We start from the raw sequence: 21,455 nt of genomic DNA, 5'->3' as shown, positions 1-21,455 counted from the left end.
GTACTATATTACTTCTTAGTATTAATATAATTAGCTATAGCTTAATATATAAGGTGCCTGTCAATGGCTGGAATATGCGGCTAGTGCTGGTCAGCCTTACAGACTAGCTAAAAGGGGAAAGACCAGCGAGATTATTGTGGCTTAAATCAGCCACCATCTCATCTCGAAACAAGCTATCAGCAAGAGCTGAATGATCAGCAGAGGATATATGGCTGTCGCGTTGCCTGCCCCATTCAGAATAGGCTTAATTGGCTTATAAATACTCACATCTACTCCTGCCTTTCTACTCTACTGCTCACATCCTGTACTACTTACTTTATATACTCTCAATTATACTCTAATATTCATACCTCTACTCCTCTACTGCTACATAACTGCTATACTCTATTCCATCCTCTATTCTACTCTATATACAATGTGTCTCGGCCTCCTCTTCTCCAGACTCTTCAAAAAGAGATCAAACTCGGGATCTGCGTCGATCTTGTACGTACCATATCTTACAGTATGATGATATGCTAATCTATAGTGACAATCCTCTTCTGCCGGCATATTTCGCTGTGATGGGCATGGGCGGGAATATGGGTATAGATGGCAGTGGATATTCTTGACTTCTATAGAGTCAAGAATAATTACCTGGGCGTACATTGAATTATATAGCATTGCTTCTATGAACCTAATTCTGTCTCCTCAAGTAATAACTTCTAAGCCTGCATAGACTAGACTATACCTCTAACGGTAATTGGACAAGTCTATTGCCTCTAAAAGAAATAACTGATTCTTCTCTGCTGTCTACTGAGTTGGCAGTCTTTTCATCTTGAATTCTACTACTCTGCTTCTTCTATGCTTCTCTGCTAATTCTCAGGTGCCGCAAAGATCACTTATCCATCAGTGACTACACCTATAGAGTCGTTTCACAGACAGGATGGGCAATAAAACTAAAGTCATCAACATGGTAAACCCTAAACCCTAAACCCTAACCCAGCAAAACTTTCCCAGGCCAGACTGGCCGGAGTTCACATAACACGCTCCAGCTGAAGGGGAGGCTCCATGCTCCCAGTATAATCTTCAATCTTAACTGATGGCCCGTCATGACGACTACCATGTTGAAATGCTCTTAGGATCTCTGCCTGATACAAAGCCCGTGGCCTTCAAAGCCGACTCAGAGACGTCCGGTTCTAGAACTAGGAATTGCGCTCGGCAAGCCCCTATTAGACTGAGATTAAACCCTCTCCCTTTAATCATCGACAGTGTACAAGATCAACCTGATCTGGCCTGAGAGAGAGCGAGATTCACAGCTACAGTCCCTGCCCTGCTTCCGTCAGACCTCGCCTCAAGCAGGGCAAGAATAAATGCATCATCAAGCATTACAGGACGAAGCTAAATTCCTCCAGAAGTGCGGCTTAGATATCAACGAGGAGTGTCAGTTGGAAGGCTAGAGATTATACAAGTGCCTATGATGGAATATCTAGTATTAAAGCTTTATTTCTAGTTAGATGTCTAGATTACTATTTCCTTCCACTTTACAGTCACTTCAATTTAAGATTATGATTCAATGATGGTCTGTGCCTAGGCTAGAACGTATCCAAGTAACTCTTATCTCAATTCAATAATCCGATCAAAATCCCGCCGGGCCTCCGAGACGCGAGTCGTGTCCCTGTCTTTCATGCCTCCAAGCAGATAGCCCATATACGTAAAGGCAATATAATACGCTTGATACAATAGGATAGTTCGGCTACGAGTCTGCGCTTATCTGATGGAACTGATTGGTCTGGTCTTGGTGCGAGTCATGGTTCAACCTGCATCTTGTCATATGATGAACTGGGATTTAAATAATAAAAATTAGAAAGAAAGAAAGAAAGACAGAAAGAAAAGAAACAGAATATCTCTGTTCACCCAGGGTTGAGAATGTGCCTGTGGTGATGGATAAGAGATCAATAGATAAGATAATCAAGACTCTTCTGTCCATGTATCCTTGAACCTCTTGATCTCAAGATTTACAGGAAAGCGCTGGTCAGTGCAGAAATGGAGGTCAATGCTATTACTGAGCGTTACATTAAGTCAACAATGTAATACATATGATGGTGATATCAAGATTAACTTCTACTAACTCTAATCTGATCTGTATTGCTTCTCAAAGTTATTTATCTAATCTAACTTTCTATATTTTGGTCCTTATAGTATCTCTATAAGAATATAATATAAGGTGAGAATCTTAGAGAAATAGGCATACTAATTAAATATCAGTCTATGTATATATATATATGTAATATTCTCACTACTAACTATTGATTAAGTATCTAGAATAATAGATAATATAGAAGAGTTTAAAGCATCTGTCTCCACCAGTTCAATGAGGGGAAATTTGCCCCTCCTGCATCTGTTCCCATGCATCACGTCAAGCAGATCGACTATTTGTGGACCACCAGATTATATTCCCTTGGATTTATTTCATTTGACTTTTCTTTTATTTTTTCATGCAGATCTTGTCCTATTCCATGTATCTCGCTAGACGGCCGTATTCGGACATTATGCATGCTGCTGGACCGGGTGAATTAGAAGCGAAAGATCCATCAGATTGACCAGAAGTATTATTGGATAGAGAGAAATGGCCAGACAGGAAGCTACAGCAGCTACCTACCTAACCTGACTTTTGGGTATCAAGAGTGTCGAGTAAGTTTAGGAGAGGCTTGCTGTTATTGGTGCGCTTACTGTCTCCTCGGTACATAGTTCCCTGTACAGAGTAGTATCTATCTGAAATGCGGCGCTGCCTCGTTTCGATAATAAGCCTTTAGTGCATACAGGCGCATGTATGGCTTGATATGGATACTCTACTCCATGGAAGAGCTATCCAGGACCTATCAGGTATAAGCACCTAGAGGTGGTGTATTGGACTGCTGCATGTGGAATTATCCACCTGAGCATTGAATCCTGCATGTATGCTAATATTACATCAATACAGCCATTATAGTTAAGCAGTTATTAAGTATGTAGTAGATATCTAAGTTGTAGATGATAGCAGACAATAGGTGTCTGAATCCAGAATTAGATAGTAGCTTTAGCTGGTGAATCAATAATTTAAGCTAGGCAGGAATATTCATAGCCTTGATGGAATATACTACTTACTAATCTCTCACCTGGCTATTATCCATACTAGAGATATTTCTACAGTGCTCTAGCCCAATTTTCATCTCGCTTATTTTTCATCTTCCCTTACCATCTATGCATAGGGAACACTGCAATTTGATTTGACTATTTTCTGTGTACAAAGTCCGACGTCGGCGCCGTGCCTGTCCAAGGGAATCCACAGCATCATGCGATGATTGAAATTATTGCAGGACCTTCCCCAGTGGAGAAGGGAAAAAACAGGCGGGATAATGAGGCCCCAATTACGGCGGGTTGGTCACTTGCCTGATTTGGGATAGAGGACCGTGGGCGAGTTTCAAGCAACAAAGTTTTCACTAAATTAGTGCTTTTAAGCTGCAGATTACGGACCTCCGAGGTACTGGGTACGGTTAGTCCAGAGCCCAGAGGAGGTTAGCAGACTAGTTGCCTGCGGAAGGTGTCTGAGACTAGTGATGGTCTGGATCTAGGGTTAGATAAGATTGATACGGATTGGGATGTGTGATTGGCCAGGTGGCAGCTGACTCATTGGGGTCTCACATACTAGCCAATCAGGAGCTCCACTAGTAGTGACTAGTAAATGCACCACAAACTAAGCCTGCTAAGACTTTGGACTCGTAAATAGGGTAGCTAAGCAAAGGACTAACGTGCCGAGGAAACCCACCAACCCCATCAGGGAAAGTTTTAATCGGACGACGGAGTGAATTAGTATATTTATGAACATTATCACTGTATACTATAGTATTAGTATACCACTATAGTATATAGTATATGTACCTAAGTAATGTACGCTATACTAGTAGCTACTTCATCTCGACCCCCTGTTCAATAGCAGGCTCATTAAACAAGCCCTGGTGCACCTGGCGCATAATCTCATCCGGGTTCTGGTGAATAACGTCGAGTTTCTTGCCCGCGTAGCCCTTGAGGCCCGGGACCTTGACGAGGACACCCAGGAAGCGCTCGCGCAGAGTCTTCTTGCCCGAGCGCTCCTCCCACAGCATGTACGAGACGGCCAACATGATGAACAGCCAGTAGATGTTGTAGGAGATGACGGAGCCGTAGGTACCCGTGTTCTCCCAGCCGAGAATGGCGTTAAAGACGTCCCAGCCGTTATCGGTCTCCGGGTTGCAGCAGTTGACGTGCCAGACGGTCTCGCGGATGTTGTAGGAGCCCGGGCCGTTGCCCTCCTCGGCGACATCGGAGCCCACGGCCAGCTGGAAGCGGTAGTACTGCAGGCCCCAGACGGCCTTGGAGAACATGCCGGCGGCGATGAGGTACAGCACGCAGGTACTGGCGATGAGGAACAGCTGGATGGACATGGCGTTGCCGCCGCGGTACAGGAAGAAGCCGACGGTGAGGCCGGCCAGGATGCCCGTCACGACGGGGATGGGGAATGCGGTCGCCGGGTATCCCAGGGAGACGCCGCCGACAAAGACCACCGCCTCAACCCCTTCGCGCAGGGTGGTGATGAGCGGCAGGATGAACATGGCGTAGCGACGGGCCCAGTCGCCCAGGAAGCGCGATTTCTTGTGGCCCTGGCTCTTGGCGATGAGGGCCTGGGCGATCTTGATCCGCCACTGCTCCTTGGTCTTGTTGATGCGCAGCAGAGCCAGCCCCATGATGGTGATGATGATGGTGGCGATCAGGTAGAAGATGCCCTCCCACAGATCCTCCGAGTTGGACCAGATGTCATGGCCCAGCCCGTAGAAGACGCCGATGAAGGCGCCGCCGATGATGAGGCAGATGCCCACGCCCAGGATGGAGCCGACCCATACCTGCTTGACCAGTTTCTTGTATATGGCTTGGTCCTGGTGTGGTTGGCCCAGGCACTGCTTCAGGAAGGACAGCAGCACCGAGACGATAATCACCGCCTCGAGACACTCGCGGAAGACGATGAAGAAGACCTGGACAGCGAAGACGTTGACCATTGTGGAGGGTGGAAAGTGAGGGTAAAGGAGGATGAAAGGATGGGATGAGGGATTTATATTAGTTTTAAATACTATAATATTAAAATTTTATTATAATATTTTAATGTCTCATCTTATCTGATTATTGTCGCCAAGCCTATCACAAGACCACCCTCAGACAGCTCTTGGCGCACGGACCTATACGAGGCAGCCATGGCAGCCACGGCTAACCGGTTCAAGCATTTTTAACCGTGGGAAAGACAAGACATTCCAGGTAGGTTTAATTAATTTTTCTCTATTTTATATTTTCCGGAAATTTCTTTTCTCCTATTATTCTATTATTTTTATTTTTTTTTATTATTTATTATTTACTATTTATTGTCTGTTTAATCACTTGATTTGCATATTTTCCATCTGATATTGGGTGGGGCATCTGATAGTCCCTGTCCTCAGTTGCTCCTTCCTCTCTCGTATAAAGCGTCACTTCCAGCAACAACGACTTCCCTCACCATCTCTCCTCCCTCTCCCTCCCTCCCTCTCCCTCTTTCTCCTCTCTTCTGGAGATGCTCTTCCTCTTCGTTCTCGCCCTGCTCGGGCTCTGTAAGCCCCTCCTGGCCAAAGATGTCGTCTACAACTTCAACGTCTCCTGGGTGACTGCCAACCCCGACGGTCTGGCCGACCGCAAGGTCATCGGCATCAACGGCGCCTGGCCGCTGCCCGTCATCAACGTCGACAAGGGCGACCAGTTGATCGTGCACATGTACAACGGCCTCGGCGACAAGAACACCTCCATCCATTTCCACGGCATGTACCAGAACGGCACCAACGACATGGACGGCCCGTCGATGGCGACGCAGTGCCCGATCCCGCCCGGGTCCAGTTTTACGTACAACTTCACCGTCAACCAGAACGGGACGTACTGGTACCACTGCCACACCGACTGGTGCTATCCGGACGGCTACCGCCAGGCGCTGGTCGTGCACGACAGCGACGCCTACTTTGCCGGCGAGATCGAGGATGAATTCACCGTCACCATGACCGACTGGTACCACACGCTGGCCGAAGACATCAAGCCCGAGTTCATGTCGCTGTACAACCCCACCGGCGCCGAGCCCATCCCCAACGCCTTCCTGTTCAACGACACGCTGGACACCTCGCTGGCCGTCAAGCCCAACAAGACGTACATGCTGCGCCTGATCAACACCGGCGCCTTTGTCGCGCAGTACTTCTACATCGAAGACCACGAGTTCACCATCGTCGAGATCGACGGCGTCTACACCGAGCCCACGACCGCGGACATCCTGTACCTCGGCATCGCCCAGCGGTACTCGGTGCTGGTCAAGACCAAAGACACGGCGACCAAGAACTACGCCATCGTCACCATGGCCGACTCCACGCTGCTCGACACCATCCCCTCGGACCTGCGTCTCAACCTGACCAACTGGCTCGAGTACGACGCCTCCGCCAGCCATCCCGAGGCCGACATCACCGTCTCTGTCTCCTCCGATCTGGATCCCTTTGACGACTCGACGCTGGTCCCCTACGACCACATGCCGCTGCTGACGGACCCCGTCGTGAGCATCAACGTCGCCGTCGTCATGGCCAACCTCGACAACGGCGAGGGCTACGCCTTTCTCAACAACATCAGCTACACGGCCCCGAAAGTGCCCACCCTGTACACCGTGCTGAGCGCCGGCGACCTGGCGACCAACGCCCTCGTCTACGGCGAGTTCACCCACTCGCACGTCCTGCCGCACAACGGCGTCGTCGAGATCATCCTCAACAACAACGACACGGGCTCCCACCCCTTCCATCTGCACGGCCACAACTTCCAGGTCCTGCAGCGCTACCCGTCCTACGGCGCAGACTTCTTCGACTACGCCTCGGGCGACCCCCACAACTACAACGCCGCCACCAACGGCACCAGCGGCTTTCCCACCTATCCTGCCCGTCGCGACACCCTCGTCCTGCCCCCAGGAGGATACTTTGTCATCCGCTTCGTCGCCGACAACCCGGGCGTCTGGCTCTTCCACTGCCACATCGACTGGCATCTGATGCAGGGGCTCGCCATGACCATGGTCGAGGCCCCCGACCAGATGCAGCAGCGCCTCACCATCCCGGACGACCACTACGCCGCCTGCAAGGCCGCAGGAGTCAAGACAGAGGGCAACGCCGCGGGCAACGACGTCGATTTCACCGATCTCACGGGCCAGAACGTCCAGCCCGGCTGGCTGCCCGCAGGCTTCACCACCAGGGGTATCGTCGCGCTGGTCTTCTCCGTCGCCTGTGCCTTCCTGGGCATGGGATCTATTGTCCTCTACGGCCTGTCGGATCTCAAGTTTGTCAACAAGGACGATGCCATTGCCACTTCGGCGCCGCAGGAGCAATACCATGACGAGCAGTAGTTTTTCTTTTCTTTTTTTTTTTTTTTTTTTTAGAAAAAAAAAAAAGAATCAAAGTAACTAGTTAGTTATATACATAATAAATCTTTCTCGTTCTGATTCACATTCACCGCAAGGATATAGTCCACTCCATCGACGAGTTCGCCAGTAGCATTCTCTCCATTCAGAAGCAATCGACTCCCAGATAATCCAGGTACAGCCCGCCACAGGATCCGTCCACTCCCGTCCTTGCCAACCCATGTTTCAGGAGTGCATTCCATTCCATGACCGAGCAGTAAGGGGTTGAACCCGTTACACAGCGCCAAAGGGATATGCAGTACATTCTCCAGCAGTATTCTTCTTCCTTTTCCTTCTCCACGGTTATCACTTCCCTCCTGTCCCTCTCCCACCTCTAAAACAACCGTTCCAACTCCACAAACCTGCAATCCATCGTTCTCGCCGGGTCCAGAGGTATAAGTGTTCGCAATTGCTCCTGTTCCCAATCCTCCTCCTGTTCCCAATGTAACGTTCACAGGCCTGTAGGTGCTGAACCACGCCCGGTCGCGCGCGTAGTGGACGTTCCCGGTGACTACCATCCAGGCCGCTGGCGGTTGATTCTGGCGGGGGGGAGGCAATACACGCTGCGAGATGTCTTCGGAGAGAGAGCGTTTCTAGATAGTTAGTAGGCAGTACCTATAGTACAGTGGTATACTAGGTGCTTACCATCTTGTGAGTGCTGAGTTGTTGAAGTGCAGAAGTTCAGATTTGAATCCGGGATGACATAATCCATTACATAATCTGCTGCACTCGGAATAAGCCTTTTTCAGGGTCCGCCGGCAGAGCGGAGAATTTGGCATTTTTAGGCTTTCTTGGCGGCGGAGAGCTTGGCAGGTTCGAAGAAATTACTTATTGTGGTTAGATCGTTGTTTACTATATTGCTTTTATCAGTTATGTATGCTATACTATTTCCAATCCAACATTTTACCTCGGCCAGAAAAAAGACAAAAATATGGGAAACACGAGAAAGAACCAAAATTTGGGATTCCCCACCCATGCAGCAACTCTATCAAGCCAACTTCTGATCTCTTTGATCTCTTGTTTCTTCATTAATACAACCCAAGATAGTCGGAAGATCAGCTCCAGCTTGATTCTGTGATAAAAGCTGATTGGCATCTCCATTTGCAATTCGGGAAAATCGACGACAAAGTGTTGAGCACGAAAGTAAAAGATATATCTGCTGCTGGACCTTTCCTTCAACATGTGCTCATAAAAGTAATAGATCACTCGCCAAGGCATATGTGGCAGTCGGTGGTAGAAATTCTCGTGTCTTTCTAACACATTCATCGTGTAAAATCTCCGTTCTTCGTCTAAACTCAGCATCGGCATAAGCACATTGATGATCTCATCGGGAAGAGCTTCCTGTGAGCGTAGAACCCACGAGGCCTCACAGGGCGCTCTTCGAAAAACCTTAGTCAGATTGTAATGAGTCGTACTTGATAGTGATGATTGACGTGACAGTATTATGTTAATGAAAGTGGACCTTATTCGCCCAGTATGATGTCTCAAGCTCTGCACAAGAGAGTCAAGAATATCTATGGGTAAGCCCGCCTGCTGACGTAACAGTTCCATCAAGTCATTTTTATATTCATGGCGAGTCATTGACCACACTGAGCTCAACGCCTCTAGTGATAGATGCTGGTATTGAAGAATTCCTAGAATGTGCTCGACAGTGACCGCCTCCTCCTCTAATGATAGGCATCCAACCAGCCGGTCAACCAGCTCTGGTGGCAAAGGTCTTTGTAGAGCATATGCTGCCTGCTTCCTGACTTCCTCATTTTCATCTTGAAGTTGATCGAGTAGAGCATTGAGAGCGTCGTGCGGCAGGTCTGAATGCCTGTCTAGAGCTTTTGCCGCCTCGATCTTGACATTGCAAGCAGGATCTTTCAGGAGAATTGCTAGAGAATTTATGGATATGGCGCCGTGCTTGGCTAATGCGGATATTACTTCTCCCTTAATCTCTCCATCACTATCTTGCCGCATGATTTCTTCGAAACGATCCAGAATAGATTGTGACAGCTTCGATTGCTTTCCTAGGCCTATAATGACCTCTTTTCTCAAAGCAGGCTCCGTATCAAGCTGCGCTGCCATCATATCCACAATCTCCTGGGATAGATTGGGTACAAAACCCAGAACAAAAGCAACCTGTCTCTGTACTACTGGTTTAGGCTCATTCAACCTATTCCCAGCAAGATTCACAAGTTCTGGAGAAGAACAAGAAATCATAGCTGCGATATCGTCAAGTACGTCATCGTCAAAATCCCCCAGCTTCCGGATGAGACGCTTAGTGATACTGGAAGATAAGCTGGTCTGCTGACGTAGTGTTGATGCGGCTTTCTGTCTCACGTTATAGTTTTCATGGTTCAGTAAAGACACAGTGTAGAGCAGGATCTCTTCTAACTCGGGCGTTTGTTTTCCCAGTTGGGTATCGGCGTTAGTCCGTCGACCATCCTCCTTCTCTGTCATCCCAGCAAGCAATTGGGATACCTGCAGAGGTAGTTCCAGGTCTTGTAGGAATTTCGAGGCTTTTTCTCTAATCTTTGGATCTGAGTCTAATAGTCGACAAGATATTGGATCGATAATTGTCTGCAGAGTAAAAGGTGGTTGGGAAGATAGCAAATCAAGGGCTGCCATCCTGACTTGAGCCGACTCATCATCCAGATGTTTGATCACTGTCTGAAGAAGATTCTGGGTCAAAGGTTTCATCCTCCAATGGCGAGGCTCCTTCAAATAGGCCATTGTACTATTATCTAGAAGACACGTGAGGAGGAAATTGGAAGATCTTTGGGACAGGAAATGGCAGTTATTGAGTAGATTCACAATATAATTTGAGAGAGATGCCTGATCCAGATCTTGGTGCATCCAGGAGGCAATCCAGTCGGTAAGTTGTTCGGTGGTCCTTGAGCGTACCAGGACTGAATTTAGGACTCGATTTCTCATATTATAGGGTTGATCCTGTAACAAAGAATGAAGAATTTCATCTGGAAATTCTTTCTCTTCCGCCAGTTCACTTTCACGATGTATATCATACTCGAAAATGACCCTGGAGGCGAGCTGTTTGTGTAGTTCATGACGCTGCAATGTCAGGCCGACAGGCACTTCATTCCAACAGCGCATAAGAAGACGTAGATGAGTCGGACCTAACAGATCCTGGGCTCCCTGCTCCATTTCCTTGAAGAAGTGGCTCAAGACCTGTTGGTTTTCCCTCGGATCAGTCCCTTGGATGTGCAAAAGACCGGCCACAAACCGCCAGAATATCTCGTAGCGGACGCTGTATTTTTCTCGATTCATGAAGCTCCGGAGAGATACCTTGCTCTTCTTTTGTTCCTTTGCTTCGAACATGGAGATCGGGTCCTGTTTAGTCCATTGCTTTGCAAAATAACGGGCCGCGAAGAATTCCTGAATGCTCAAGTGAAGGAAATGGAAGCTTTGTTTCCCAACATCGCCGTCCCCGTCTGACGTACGTAGAAAACTTAGCTCTTTGATCACGCTGTCAAGAAGCTTCGGGACAGGGATATCGTCGTTCTTGAGATGTTGATGGATTCCCCCTCGGGTCCTGGAATCAAACTCGATGATGTTGTTGTGCATCCCATGAAACGCCAGACCTTCGAGAATATTGAGTTCCTCGCGCATTGTATCTTCTAGGTCAGAACTTGACATCTCGTTCGCCTTCTGTCCCGTCACAACTTTGTCATCCATCTTCTTTTCCCTCCGACACAGGTCCTTCCGCAACAATTCGACGCAAATGTCCTGGTAGACGGTCGTCATGGTCTTTGGATTGTTGCTGTCTGTCGATGACTCCCTCCATGTAAAGCAAAGAGCGTCAAGTTGAATGGGAATCTGCGCAATGTCCAGAATTCAAGGATGTTCCTGAATGAAGAGCCATATCCTGCTCGCTGTTTCTGCATCGGACTGGATTTCTGGGGCGTGGACGTATTTTTTAATTTGTTCCGAAGAGAATCCTACCGTCCTCAGCTGCAAGTCGAGTGTGTCCTTGTTGAGTTGTCTCATGCTGTAGGGCCGTGAACTGATGATGACTCGAGACTGCCCAAGAAGGGTCTGGAGAAAACGGTCCATTGAGGTTTCGATATCCCATTCTTGAGACACTTCGTCGAGGCCATCCAGGATAAAAAGGACTCGAGCTCCCTCTTTCTGGACCAGTGAAAATAAGGTATCGGCGAGTAGCCTACCATCAAAGTGTTGTGAAAAGTACTCATCATAGAACAGGTCCCCCAAGGAATATGCATTGGCCGATTTGCCTTTGAGGTGTCGTAGTGGAAGCCACAGGATGCATCCAAACAGAGCAGACCATTGATTCTTGTAAATGAAGTCATGCACCATCTTCTTGCAGAGTGTCGTTTTCCCAACGCCTGCCTGCCCCTCGATGAAAATCCGCTTAGGATGGATCACTTTACCGTTTCGCTCTCGAGGACTGAAAAGGTCAGTGAAGGAGACTTCATCATCCGACGAATCGCCCAACACTGTAAGGTTGATATAGCAGTGATTCATGGGCAGTGTGTCCCCAGATAGACGCTGGATCTGAAGTCTTTTATTGTCTTGTTCGGTATAAAACTGGATCAGAGCGTTTTTGGTGTAGTATTCCTTTGCTGCCGGACACTTCTGATAAGCGACATAGAGGAAGTTATTGCTGTGATCTGTGAAGTTTCGTCGAGAATCTTCCCATCCACAGGCCTTGAATGACCATTGGAATGTCTTGGACCTCTTCAGATTTCTAAATCTGCGGTGGTCCGACTGACTGTGCTGCGATTCCTCTGATGATTCCGAGCCTAGATAATTCCTCCAGGCCTGAACGCGATCGTCTTGACTGCGTGGGATACACTTGAGAATTCCTTTCTGGTGCGTTTCGGAAACACGATCCAGTTGGGCATACAGACCGCAGAGAAAATCTGGGTTGTTCCGGCTCTCCGCCACTCGGATGAAGTGCTCTAATTCAGTCCAAGATTTGGTTCGGATGAGAACGCTTGTCATCCGCAATGCCGTATACCAGGACTTCCCCGTGCGGGTCTTGAATGTATCCAAAATGAAATCTTCCAGGCTTGCGACGGCGCCGAGAGTCGACTTTGCTGCCTCCCATAGCGCGGCCAGGTCGATCGAAGTCGCAGCACTCGCGAGTGTCGTTCCTATATCGACCGCACGAATCAGCCCGCGCAAGGATGCTTTACCGATAGTATCGTCATCTGGAATTCCACGCAAAGCTTGTGCAGCGTAGTTTGCCGCTTGGGCGACATGAAGCTCCTTGTCTTTTGAGAATTTATCGAGCAGATCGATCAACGGCTTGTACAATTGTTCGTGGCTGATATTGGAGACACCGATGTCAACCATGGCATCGACGACCACACTCAACACGCAAAGGAGCTCATATTTCCTTTCCAAGCCCCCCTGTGCATCCGCCTGTTCCAGCCGCGCTTTGAGACTTGTGAACAGCGACGCGAGAACCTCGGTGCTGTCGAACGACCATCCAGCCTCCCGCTGTCGGATTGTGTAAGCGAGAGACTGCAGTAGAACAGGGTCGAGAGATGTTCCGTCTGTGGTTCCCTCGATGATAGCGTTCACCAACTGGCGCAGCAACCTGGTTGACCCACGGGTATCAAGGACTTGGGAGAGGCGAGCAGACTCCCAGGCGAACTTTCGGATGGTATCCGAGGTGAGGCAGTAATCGATCGCGGTGGTGGACCATTCTTGCAGAGCAGCTTTTTCCGCTACTCCGATGGAAGTATCTTGCCAGCGATCGATGAAATCGGAGAGCTCGATCGGACGAGAGGAGATAGAAGTCATTTAGCAATATTTTTGTGATCGAAGGGTGTGATAGAAGTGTGAGGTGACGGTGAATGATGCTTTCTGTCTCGATGACAGCGCCAGACGGTCGGAGGTGGGCGATTCTTTGGCGCCTGCCAGCTGGCAGCTGCGGGTTGACCGGATCCCTGTCCCTGTCAGTCAATCAGATGCCGGATTGAAGAGACAAGGCTGTGCTCTTTGATCTGTACCTTTTGAGCGACATGCTGCGGCTGTCGTGATGGTGGAAGAGTTGGTGAGGGAGAAGAGGGAGAAGAGGAGAAACTCGCGATGGTCGTTTCTTCCTTTTACAACTGGGAGGGCATAACACTACCATTTTACTGTACTCCTACTTACTCTTACTGTACAACTAACTGGTATAGTATATTGTACTACAATTGTACTACTTTAAGCCTCATAGATATGTTGTACATGCCACCTCTCTCTTCCCTCTTCCTTCAACTCCCTCTCTCCCTCTCTCCCTCTCTCTCTCTCTCTCCCTCTCTCCCTCTCTCTATCCCTTTATTCTCTATTATCTGACTTGCAAGATTCATTCACAATGACAAACTACAAAACAGATGCGTTACAGGCCTTCCAAATCCTCTCATCTGGAGGCATCGCCATCCTCCCCTTCAGCGTCGGATACGGCGTGGTGGCCACAGATCCAACTGCTCTGCACCGCATCTTCACCACCAAACAGCGGGGATCGCATAAACGCCACGCAATGCTCGGCTCGTACGCTCTCCATCGCGAGATCCACCTCCTCCCTGATCTCCAGCTTGATATGGTTCGCACCTTGACGGTGGATCTCGATCTACCCCTCGGTGTTGTTGCGCCGTTTCGAGTTGATCATCCGTTGATTCGGAAGTTGGAGGAGTATACCGTGGAGGTTCGGGATACTTCTTCCTCTACTGGAGATATAAAGACTACCCCTCTACTCTCCCTCAGTTCAATGAACGATACTCTTTCCATGCTGGTCAATGCAGGCCCCCTTCCAGACGAACTCGTCCGACTCACCTCCCAAGCAGGTCTGCCTTTAATGGGCTCCTCTGCCAATCTATCCGGTCAAGGCACAAAAGTGCGTGTCAGCGATATCGAGCCTGAGATTCTTGCCGCCGCAGATATAGTACTTGATTACGGGCTATGTCCGTTGCATTGGCCGCGAGCGTCGTCCACCATGTTTGACTTTAAAACCATGCGTGTCATCCGGTTCGGGGCTTGTTATGATGTCGTGCAGGATGCTTTGCGACGCTTCTATGGGCTCGACCTTCCTGATGATCCGGGAAAGCAGGTGTTGTTCTCTGGAAGGACGAACAGTATGTGATATAGTGAAGCAAGTATAAGCAGGTACACGTCCAAGTAGATATTCGCGTCTTCCTCGTGCTGTCTTGTATCCGCATTCAACGAGGCCGGCGCTATCCGGTCGGATTCATCTGTCAGGCCTGTGCCTATCTCTTCCGTTAGTTTCATGAATCAATTGATGTTGATGAGATGTGGAACAGGAGAATGACTTGCAGAGTCAATGCATTGCAATACGAACGACCCCCAACATGCACAGCCTCAGGTCGGGCTTAGACCTTCAGAGGACATGTACAATGAACATTTGTGACTTGTAGATTAATAGAATAATGTTGAATCAAGACAGAGATGAAGAGGCGATTGCAGGGAAGAGTCGAGAAGGAGAGGTTTTTCTTATCTGGAGATGAAGTCGAGTCGAGGTGAGGTGAGGGGCAGCCCTAAGGTTGTGCCCTAATTTTCGTTTTGGGATTGGAGCCTGAGGCATCATCTGTCGCAAGGTTCCTGTCGTTCCAGAGGAATTGAAAACATGGAGATTTTCTGGTAAACACTGCTTCTATTCTTTCTCTGATTTACTGAAACACAATCTGAATGTCTCTATACAGAAAAAATCCTATTTATGCCAGTTTGATGCAATTACGGAGCGATGGCGTGCTTCAACTCATAGACTCTGGATAAATATTGAGAGTATTGGGATAAATTGCTCTCAAGGTAGAAAGAATGCTAATACTGGGGCTTCTATAACTAAAAGGATATAATACTATAAATAGGCTGGTTTATAACTGAATAGAGTCAATTGTTCTATGGTTAGAAATAGTAGTAAATACTAAGTGATTATCTACTATCAATCCTTCTATACCATTAGTTGTGGTTTATTCATAAGGGTCAAGCAGGTTATGCCATGAAGCCCTACAGCGACTGCTGGACTGGACACTCGTTCACACAGGATCTTCCAGCTATAAGGATCAATATTTGCAACCCAAAAACATATATATATATATATACATCAAATAGAGGTCATAGAGATAAATTGATAGAGCGTACCGTATTTATTATGGTGTAATTAGGACTAACTTGAAGCTCTTCACTACACAAGGAATATATTATTTAACCATCATTGGGATGATTATGGCTCCGAGGCAAAATAAGACAGACTATCAGATAAGATGAGCCCTAAAACTGAGCCCTAAATTCTGTTTTCGACATTACTCTGCAGCAACGCGATCTTTACTACGAACACAGCCTACCACCACCAATTATCATCTACAATTCTATTAAGAACTGTTCTGTTGTTACCAAGTAAATACCCAAATAATAAGACTAAATAATTATCTACTGTAAAGACTCCGATGCGGAGTGGCAATTCCAAGTAAGTTTCTGCCTTTTCACCGCCTGCCCTTTCGATAAACCCCTCCGGGCAAAAAAAAAAAAGTTTTGCAGGCAAAAGAAATCAGGCATCCATTTCTGCCTGATCTCAATTCTCTCAATTCCCTCACAAAAGCCTCATCCTCTCCTCACCAATTCTCTCCTCACCAATTGCTCATCGCACGCCATAATACTCCGTATCGCATGATGCCTGCAGCCATAATGCCTGCATCAAGGCTAGAATGTCAATTTGCCCCGAGGAATCCACAGACGGTCGATCTTGACCAATTCCTTGTCGTGAGTTTCCCCCAGTGGGCCCTGGCCCAGAGGCGGATCCCCCGATGTCGTTGACCCAAAGTTTCAGCAGGAAAAAATTAATAAATAATAAGTCGCGTGTCCAGACGAGCTGTTGACCTGTCGTTGCAGTCGCCGTTGCTCATTCCCCCCTCACCTTCGACTCCAAGTTCGAGTGCCTGTCCTTCGAGTCGAGTTCGAGCCCTGTCCTTCGACCACCATGGCGGTCCAGTCGGAAAAGACGCCGGAGATCGACAACGTCGTGGACGACTACGCGGACGAGACGGCGGCGAAGAAGTACAATGACCTGCAGCTGAATGTCGGCGGCCGGGGAGCGACGCAGCGACGCCTGCGCAACTACCAGGTGACGATGATCGGGTTCTGCGGCGGTCTGGGAACGGGTCTGTTCGTGGGAACGGGTTCGGCATACGCGGACGCAGGGCCGGCAGGACTGTTGCTGGCGTACGGGATCGTGGGGATCGTGCTGTGGTGTGTGATGCAGAGCATCGGCGAGCTGGCGACGCTGCTGCCCACGGCGGGCTCATTCCCGCACTGGGCGACGCGCTTCATCGACCCGGCGGTGGGCTTCTCGCTGGCCATCTCGTACGGATACTGCTACACCATCTCCATTGCCGCCGAGGTGTCGGCCTCGGCGGTGCTGGTCTCGTACTGGACCACGCTGACGCCCGCGGTGGTCATCACCGTCGGGTTGGGGCTCATCCTGGCCATCAACCTGATGAGCGTGCGCTTCTACGGCGAGACAGAGGTCATCGCGGGCTCCATCAAGATGCTCTGCTTCATTGGCCTGGTGATCGTCTCCATCGTCATCACCGCAGGCGGCGGCCCAAACCATGAAGCCATCGGGTTTCGGTACTGGCACAATCCGGGTGCGTGGACGGACTACGACGGCATCACGGGCCCAACAGGACACTTCCTGGGCTTCCTCTCCTCCTTCGTCAACGCCTCGTTCAGCTTCATCGGCGTCGAAACCGTGGTCATCACCGCCGCCGAGGCCATCGACCCGCACCGCGCCATCCCCAAGGCCACCCGGCGCGTCACCTACCGCATCGGCTTCTTCTACGTCCTCGGCGCCTTTCTCATCGGCATCCTCGTCAACCCAACCAACCCCAACCTCGTGTCCGGGTCCGGCAACGCAAACAGCTCCCCCTTCGTCATCGCCATCCAGGAAGCTGGCATCTCCGCCCTCCCCTCCATCGTCAACGCCTGCATCCTCATCTCCGCCTGGTCCGCAGGAAACTCCTACTGCTGGGTCGGCTCGCGCATGATCCTCGCCCTCACCACCGACCACCAGCTGCCCCAGTTCTTCGGCCGCGTCAACAGCAAGGGTGTCCCTTATGTAGCCGTCATTGCGTCCTGGCTTTTCGGCCTCTTCGCCTACCTCAGTATGCCCCTTGTCCCTTTCTTTACCCTATATCCTTTTCTAATGTGGCTAGGTCTCGGCTCCGGCGGCCCCTCCCAAGCATTCACCTGGCTTCTCAACCTAAGCACCATCGCCGGGCTGATCGCCTGGGCAACGCTCTGCTTCTGCTACATCCGCTTCTACGCAGCTCTTAGAGCCCAAAACGTCAGCCGCGACACCCTCCCCTGGAAAGCCCCCCTGCAGCCCTACGCCGCTTGGGTGGGCTTCATCGGCTCCACCATCATCACCCTCGTCGCGGGCTTTCCCGTCTTTCTCAAGGGCGAGTGGTCCACTTCCGACTTTCTGGCTTGCTATATCGGTATTCCCATCTTTATCATTCCCATTCTCATCTGGAAGCTCGTCCATCGCACAAAGGTATTCACTCCCGTCATCTTGGCCTTTCTTTTTTTTCCTTCTCATATACTAACCAATTAGTTCCAACGCGCTTCGACTATAGATTTATGGTCCGGTCGTCTTGTGGAAGGCGAGATCGTCGAGGATCCGAACCCGCGAAACACCATTGGGAAACGTATCGTCGATTGGCTTTTTTGAGCATTTTCACATTATATGTTCCCTAGGAGTAGAATACTTGTAATTACCATACTTCTCTAAGTTCAAGGAATGACTATGAATTATCATTGAAACAATACCGCAGAGATCCATCATAGCATTCAAGGGTATCCATCTACTTTACTTCTAACAGGAGGAAAGGAAAGAGTATAGACATGATGCATAAGAGGGAGGGTGCATGGGTCAAGAGCCCAGGGTCTTGAGAAGCAGCTTGGGATCGCCCTTCCAGAAATCGATGGGGACAGCCGTCGCGCTGGCGGGTTCAGCAGGGTGTGGCGGGGAGAGACTGATGGCGTCAAAGTCGTTGACGAGTCTCTGCATGGTGGCGAGCTCTGGATCCGTCAGCGCGAGGTCCAGGTCGATGATGTAGCGGCTGCAGATCTCGCTGGGCTGGAAGAGCGTGTCGACGTCGCGCTCGAGGTCCTGCCGGATGGTCTGCGCGTCGGCCAGGGTGATGATCCCGTTGCGGACCGCGATGGTCAGGATGCTGCGGGCGATACTGCCTGCGATGCGGAAACAGCGCATCAGCCGCTGGTAGCCGCGCAGACAGAGCAAAAAGTAGAAGCGGGACTCTGGGTTCGAGGCGTCTTTGAGGATGTCGTTGGCCACGTACAGCATCGCCGTGTGCCACAGGATGGACGTGTTGGCGCTGTCGTACGACGATCGGTAGACGTACACAAGCCGCTGCAGCTGCTTGATCGACGCCGTGAAGATGTCTTCGGGCCGCGTGCGGGAGGATTGAAACTCGCCCAGCTTCAGGTGTTCCGCGGAGCGGATGAAGGGGCGGAAACAGTCGATAATCGCGGTGTGGAACCAGATACTAAAAATGAGCGTCAACGGCATATACTAATCGTATAAGTAAAAGGAAAAAAAAACGTACTGCAAGTTGATGACGTGATGTGGACTGTATTTGCTGCGCGTCAGGTAAGAAGGCAGAGTGTCTGCCCAGGTGACGAACCGCTGGTAGAGGGTTGTGGCGTCGGCGAGGGTGGCCTTGCTAGCGACAGCTCCGTCCTGGTAGAAGATCCAGACCATATCATGGAGGATGAGGAAGAACTTGCAAAAGGCGGGAAAGGTGTGACCCATGTACGGCGGGGATGACCGTTGGGGAAAGGGAGGCGTGCCGCTGCTTGGACTGATGGAGACCTTTTTGTCATTCCGTTCCCAGTCTCCCGGGATGGGTAATGAAGGGGGATTCAGCATCCGCGGGGGTTGGTGAAAATAGAAGGAATGCACGCTGGGAGAAGGAAAAAATCCCAAAGAAAGCCGAGAGTCAGTGGCGTGGTCTCGAGATCAGGGTAGCAAAAGACAACAACCCACGTCTGCCAATTGAACACCCCCCAAGCCGTGGCGGCGCGGGCGCGCTGCATCGCCGGGTCGAGGACGTGCTCCTTTGAGTCCTGGTGGGGAGGGTCGAAGAGGTGCAGGCGCTGGGCCATCTGGCCGCTCTCATGCAAGAAGGTGAGTCCGGTTGAGTCGATGCCGAATCCGTTGCAGGCGATGCTCAGCAACATCGTTGCGGCGACTGTTGGAAGGGAGTCCCATGTCCTCTCGTCACGCCAGTGTTTGATGGCCTCGTTGTAACAGTAGAAGCTAATCTTGGAAGAGATGGACTCTACGGCTGCATAACATTGCTTGAACGGTCAGAAAGGGAGGGAGAGAGGAGAGAAAGTGAACAGAGAGGAGACATACGCCGGCGTAGGCGAGAATGGAATTGACTAGAAGCCTGGAGCAGTACTTTGTGCGCAGGGCAACGAGGTCGTCGAGAAAGAGGTCGGCGTCGAAGAAGCCTTGGACGGGGTGTTCGTTGATAAAGAAGAGGGAGAGGATGTTGGCGGCAAACTCGTTGCTCATGGGGACGTTTGTCCAGGCGGCGATCTGCAGGCGAGTCAAGCGAGGATCGGCATAGGCATGGTTGCTGGGGCCGCTGTACAGACGCGAGAGGCTCTGGGGGTTGAGATACATCATCGGCTGGATGGGAGGGGTTTCGGGGCTATCGATGGTAAATGGTTTATTCTCTCAAATTCCCCGGGTATACATCCTGCACATACCTCGAAGCCGGCTCGAGACTCGGTTCCGGGGGCGACCAGCGGACGTCGAAATGGGTGGGAACACCGACCAGACTCAAGTCGACGTTGGTGACGGTCAGCGGCTCGAGGGCCGGGAAGGCGACGGGGTGGACGGAGAGCAGTTCGAGCTCGTAGGCGGAGCTCATGGGGGGCAGACAGGCACGAGCCGAGTGTGAGACGGAGGGCGAGTGTGTAGCGAGCAGGCCGCCGCGGATGGAGGCCAGGGCTGAACTGGGGCTGGAGGAGGTGCGCAGGCGGTGGAGGGCGTCGATGGCCTCGTCGTCCGGGATGGACTTGAGCAGCTGGAAGAGCTCGAGCATGTCGCGCGAGTTGCTCTTGAGCATCTCATGTTCACGTTTGAGGTCTTTTGTGCGACGGCCGTCGGTCTCGAGGTTATAGACGCACTGGGTGCCGCGGCGGGCGCAGGCCGAACACTGGGGGGTAATTCCATCGCACTCGGAGATCAGTTGCGAACCAGCACGATAGAAGGGAAGAAGATAGATAGATTAGATACCTTGACTTTGATCTTGCGGCATGCATCGCAGGCATAAGACACGTAGGTGCGCGATCTCGAGCGCGAGATGACCCGGACGCCCGCAGGAATGGCCGGGAGGGCAGGCGAGGCGGGCGCCAGAGTGGGCAGCGAGACGGAACGAGCAGCACTGCTGGCGGTGGGCCGTTTCCTGTTCATGGTGGACAGAGCAAGGAGGTGAGGCTCATCTAGAACGATGTGGAGATCGACCCGATGGGTGAGAAACGGTTGTGCCGACGGTCGTCAGGCCTGAAGAATGGCTGACCGCCACCCAGCGATCGATCGATCGAAGCCGTCCGATCTCTCGATCGCCAGGATAGCAGGGGGGGGTGGGTGGGCGAGAGCGCCAGAGTGCGGAGTGTATGGATGGAGGACGCCAGAGGAGAAAGGAGGGCTCTGTCGGATGAAGTGGTTAAGCAGGCCTGGGTTTGAATCGGGGGGGGTCAAAGTCGAAGTTGAAGTCGAAGTTGAGTTGAGAGGATCGTGGCCTGAATTGTCAGGCATGACGGAGACGGGAGTATGTAATCCCGGCGTTACGTCAAGTCTTAAATTACCAGTGTGAAATTACCAGTATGAAATTACTACAGTATGAGAATTGCAGTATAGAGTATACAGTATTAGAGTGTTACTATTGTATTATAGTTAATACTA

At 50.4% G+C, this 21,455-nt stretch overlaps 8 protein-coding genes across 8 annotated transcripts; 3 read left to right on the top strand and 5 right to left on the bottom strand.

Annotated features, from left to right (window-relative positions):
* Positions 1 to 3,734: 3,734 nt before the first annotated feature.
* On the bottom strand, positions 3,735 to 5,048 carry ASPZODRAFT_156601 (hypothetical protein; the record flags this gene model as incomplete). Its single annotated transcript, XM_022726273.1, has 1 exon — positions 3,735 to 5,048. One exon carries the CDS (start codon positions 5,046 to 5,048, stop codon positions 3,924 to 3,926), a length of 1,125 nt encoding a protein of 374 aa, XP_022586321.1. The 3' UTR covers positions 3,735 to 3,923.
* A 317-nt stretch (positions 5,049 to 5,365) lies between these two features.
* ASPZODRAFT_127944 (hypothetical protein) lies at positions 5,366 to 7,479 on the top strand. Its single transcript, XM_022721877.1, has one exon. The coding sequence runs from the start codon at positions 5,591 to 5,593 to the stop codon at positions 7,430 to 7,432; it is 1,842 nt and encodes a 613-aa protein (XP_022586320.1). The 5' UTR covers positions 5,366 to 5,590; the 3' UTR covers positions 7,433 to 7,479.
* Positions 7,480 to 7,529: 50 nt separating this feature from the next.
* On the bottom strand, positions 7,530 to 8,079 carry ASPZODRAFT_127943 (hypothetical protein; the record flags this gene model as incomplete). The annotated part of the gene is made up of 1 exon (XM_022721876.1): positions 7,530 to 8,079. A coding segment is annotated over one exon (550 nt), but the record flags the coding sequence as incomplete, so codon positions are not given.
* A 310-nt stretch (positions 8,080 to 8,389) lies between these two features.
* Positions 8,390 to 11,233, bottom strand: ASPZODRAFT_138864 (hypothetical protein; the record flags this gene model as incomplete). The annotated part of the gene is made up of 1 exon (XM_022724499.1): positions 8,390 to 11,233. The coding sequence occupies one exon, from the start codon at positions 11,231 to 11,233 to the stop codon at positions 8,390 to 8,392; it is 2,844 nt and encodes a 947-aa protein (XP_022586318.1).
* Positions 11,234 to 11,323: 90 nt separating this feature from the next.
* On the bottom strand, positions 11,324 to 13,261 carry ASPZODRAFT_138863 (hypothetical protein; the record flags this gene model as incomplete). The annotated part of the gene is made up of 1 exon (XM_022724498.1): positions 11,324 to 13,261. One exon carries the CDS (start codon positions 13,259 to 13,261, stop codon positions 11,324 to 11,326), a length of 1,938 nt encoding a protein of 645 aa, XP_022586317.1.
* A 516-nt stretch (positions 13,262 to 13,777) lies between these two features.
* On the top strand, positions 13,778 to 14,872 carry ASPZODRAFT_127941 (hypothetical protein). The gene has a single exon (XM_022721875.1). It carries the CDS (start codon positions 13,818 to 13,820, stop codon positions 14,580 to 14,582), a length of 765 nt encoding a protein of 254 aa, XP_022586316.1. The 5' UTR covers positions 13,778 to 13,817; the 3' UTR covers positions 14,583 to 14,872.
* A 1,240-nt stretch (positions 14,873 to 16,112) lies between these two features.
* On the top strand, positions 16,113 to 18,282 carry ASPZODRAFT_127940 (hypothetical protein). The gene is made up of 4 exons (XM_022721874.1): positions 16,113 to 16,216; positions 16,284 to 17,616; positions 17,668 to 18,008; positions 18,069 to 18,282. The coding sequence occupies exons 2-4, from the start codon at positions 16,434 to 16,436 to the stop codon at positions 18,183 to 18,185; spliced, it is 1,641 nt and encodes a 546-aa protein (XP_022586315.1). The 5' UTR covers positions 16,113 to 16,216; positions 16,284 to 16,433; the 3' UTR covers positions 18,186 to 18,282.
* Positions 18,282 to 21,240, bottom strand: ASPZODRAFT_22227 (hypothetical protein). The gene is made up of 6 exons (XM_022727879.1): positions 20,787 to 21,240; positions 20,255 to 20,727; positions 19,896 to 20,196; positions 19,524 to 19,837; positions 19,084 to 19,440; positions 18,282 to 19,023 (listed from the first exon to the last, which is right to left on the bottom strand). The coding sequence occupies exons 1-6, from the start codon at positions 20,961 to 20,963 to the stop codon at positions 18,387 to 18,389; spliced, it is 2,259 nt and encodes a 752-aa protein (XP_022586314.1). The 5' UTR covers positions 20,964 to 21,240; the 3' UTR covers positions 18,282 to 18,386.
* Between the last annotated feature and the right edge of the window lie 215 nt (positions 21,241 to 21,455).

The sequence above is a fragment of the Penicilliopsis zonata genome (assembly GCF_001890105.1).
Source record: "Penicilliopsis zonata CBS 506.65 unplaced genomic scaffold ASPZOscaffold_1, whole genome shotgun sequence".
NCBI lineage: Eukaryota > Fungi > Ascomycota > Eurotiomycetes > Eurotiales > Aspergillaceae > Penicilliopsis > Penicilliopsis zonata.
This window is presented reverse-complemented; position numbering and strand designations above follow the sequence as displayed.